General features: G+C 13.8%; 1 protein-coding gene across 1 annotated transcript in view; it reads right to left on the bottom strand.

The window, feature by feature from the left end:
* The window catches only part of PGAL8A_00079900 (conserved Plasmodium protein, unknown function), a gene marked incomplete at both ends in the record, with an annotated part of 7155 nt that extends 5280 nt beyond the window's left edge, over positions 1–1875 (bottom strand). Inside the window, 5 exons of the mRNA XM_028670444.1 lie at positions 38–127; positions 243–279; positions 380–901; positions 1015–1071; positions 1154–1875. Coding sequence (XP_028525918.1) covers positions 38–127; positions 243–279; positions 380–901; positions 1015–1071; positions 1154–1875 — 1428 coding nt within the window. The remainder of the gene's footprint in view (positions 1–37; positions 128–242; positions 280–379; positions 902–1014; positions 1072–1153) is intronic.
* Positions 1876–2369: the final 494 nt, after the last annotated feature.

Genomic DNA, 2369 nt, shown 5'->3' with positions numbered 1-2369 from the left:
ATTTTTTTTTTTTTTTTTTTTTTTTTTTTTGCTATACCTCATTTGCAACCGCGTTTTCAGAATACATATAAATTTGTTTTTTATTAATTCTGAAAATTCTTTTAAATATTTTATATAATCTCAAAATCTACAAACGATATGTAATTAAATAAGTATTATGAAAGGAGAAAAAGAAAAAAAAAAAAATATATGAAAAATTAAAATAATCATATATTTAAAACAATATATGTTTTTTACGATACATAAATCATAGAGGATGTTTTTCCATCTAAATTAATTCTAAAAAATAAATATACAAATAAAAAAATTAAAGAATCATTTATAAAAATTACATATATAATTTTCATTTCAAAAAAAAAAAAAAAAAATGTATCATTACAATATTATATCATTAGGAGTATTATCAATTGATAATTCTTTTATTTCCTTTTTGTTTAAGTGTATTTTTTTAAAATTATTTCTTTTAATATTTACACATTTCATTTGATTTTTTAAATTTCTCTCATTATTTATATTAATATATTTCATATTGTTGATATATTTATCATTGGATATAATATATTTATGTTCTTCATTTATTAAATTTTCATTTTCCTTATCTATATTTTTTATATAAGGAATTTCTTTTTTTATTTTGTTTTTTTCATTTTTTATGTAATGATTTTCATTTACATTAACATCGTCATTTTCATTATTTTTTGTGATACCATTTAAACTATTATTTGTTACATTTTTATTGTTATTTCTTAAATTAAAATTATTTACTTTATATTTTTTATTTTCATTCTCATTATTTAACTCATTTAAATGAAATAATAATTTATTTATATCTTCATTTATGTAATTTTTATTAAATAAATTTTTATATTTTTCAGAAGTTGCAATATCTCTCATTGCTAATCTAAAAAAGTATATAAAATGTTTTTCAAAATGAGAGTTAATCAAAATATAGAATAAAATATATAAATATATATATATGATATTTAACAAATTTTTATTGTAAATAAGAATTACCTATTTTCCTCTAAGAATACTATATTTATATTTTCTTTTAAATACATTTTTCTATTTCTAAACGAGTTAAAAAAAAGTGATAAATTATTTTAAAAAGAAAAAAAAAGATTTTTTTTTTTTTTTTTTTGTTATAAATTACTTTAGATTTATAAAAAAGGTATCATTTTGATTAATTAAAGTTGAACAAATATTTCTAAGAATTTTATTAATTGAATCATTTATATTTTTACAAAAATTGTAAATATAATTTAGAATTGCTTCAATTTTTATTTTAAAATTATATAATAAAAATGTATACACATCTCCTATAGATTTACAATTTATATAATTATTTTCTCTATTGTGATAAATTTCCTCTTGATTTTTTTCATTAATCTTTATTTTATTTATTTTAAAGTGGATATATTGTACATCATATATGTATGTTTCAAATTCTTTGTTTACATCTCTCAAAATATTTTCAATAAATATTTTTTTTAATTTAATTTTGTATCTATATTTTTTTAGTTTTTTTATACATTTGGAATAATATTTAATTAATTTTTTGGAGTTTTTAAAAATTTCTATTTGCTTTAAAATTTCATTTAATACTATAATTATAAATTTATTTTTATTACTTAACTCTCTTTCTATATTATTTTTCTCCCATTTTTCTTCCTTCCTTTTTTCATTTTTATAATTAGTATAGTTTAATATATATTTATTACCACTAATTCTTATTTTATTAAGAAATTTTCTTTTTTGTTTTTCTATTTTAGAAAATTTTTTTAATAATTTTATCAAATTGCTTAAGTAATTTATATATGTAACAATAATAAATGAAGAATTTTTTATATGAGTGTTTAAATTTAATATTAGCATTTTTTTTTTCTTTTTTTAATCTATATTTTTAGATTTAATTATCAATTTTAAAAATGAGAAATTCTTATACATAATTTTATTAAAAAGTATATTTTCCTATTATATTTTTCATTAATTTATAAAAATATATACACATGCTATTGCAAATATTTTTTTAATAATTTTTCAAATGTTTACGGGTTCCCTTTTATATATATATAAAAAAAAAAAAAAAAAAATGATCTAATAAATGTTTGAACCTTATATAAGTATAATTTTAATTAACAAATATTTAAGATTAATACAAATATATTTATATGTTTAAATATATATACATTTAACAAAAAAAAAAAATAATTTATAATACTTAAATTATTTTTTTTTTTTTATTAAACAAGAATAAAAAATAATATGAAACAAAAAAAAAAAAATTTAGAATAAAAATATTTATATGAGAATAATAAGAAGTTAAGAAGTATTTATTATTAAATTATGATTGCACACTTTTTTTTTTT

This window comes from Plasmodium gallinaceum (assembly GCF_900005855.1).
Source record: "Plasmodium gallinaceum strain 8A genome assembly, contig: PGAL8A_v1_60, whole genome shotgun sequence".
Taxonomy (NCBI): domain Eukaryota; phylum Apicomplexa; class Aconoidasida; order Haemosporida; family Plasmodiidae; genus Plasmodium; species Plasmodium gallinaceum.
The sequence above is the reverse complement of the archived record's forward strand: the minus strand, read 5'-3'. Positions and strand labels throughout refer to the sequence as shown.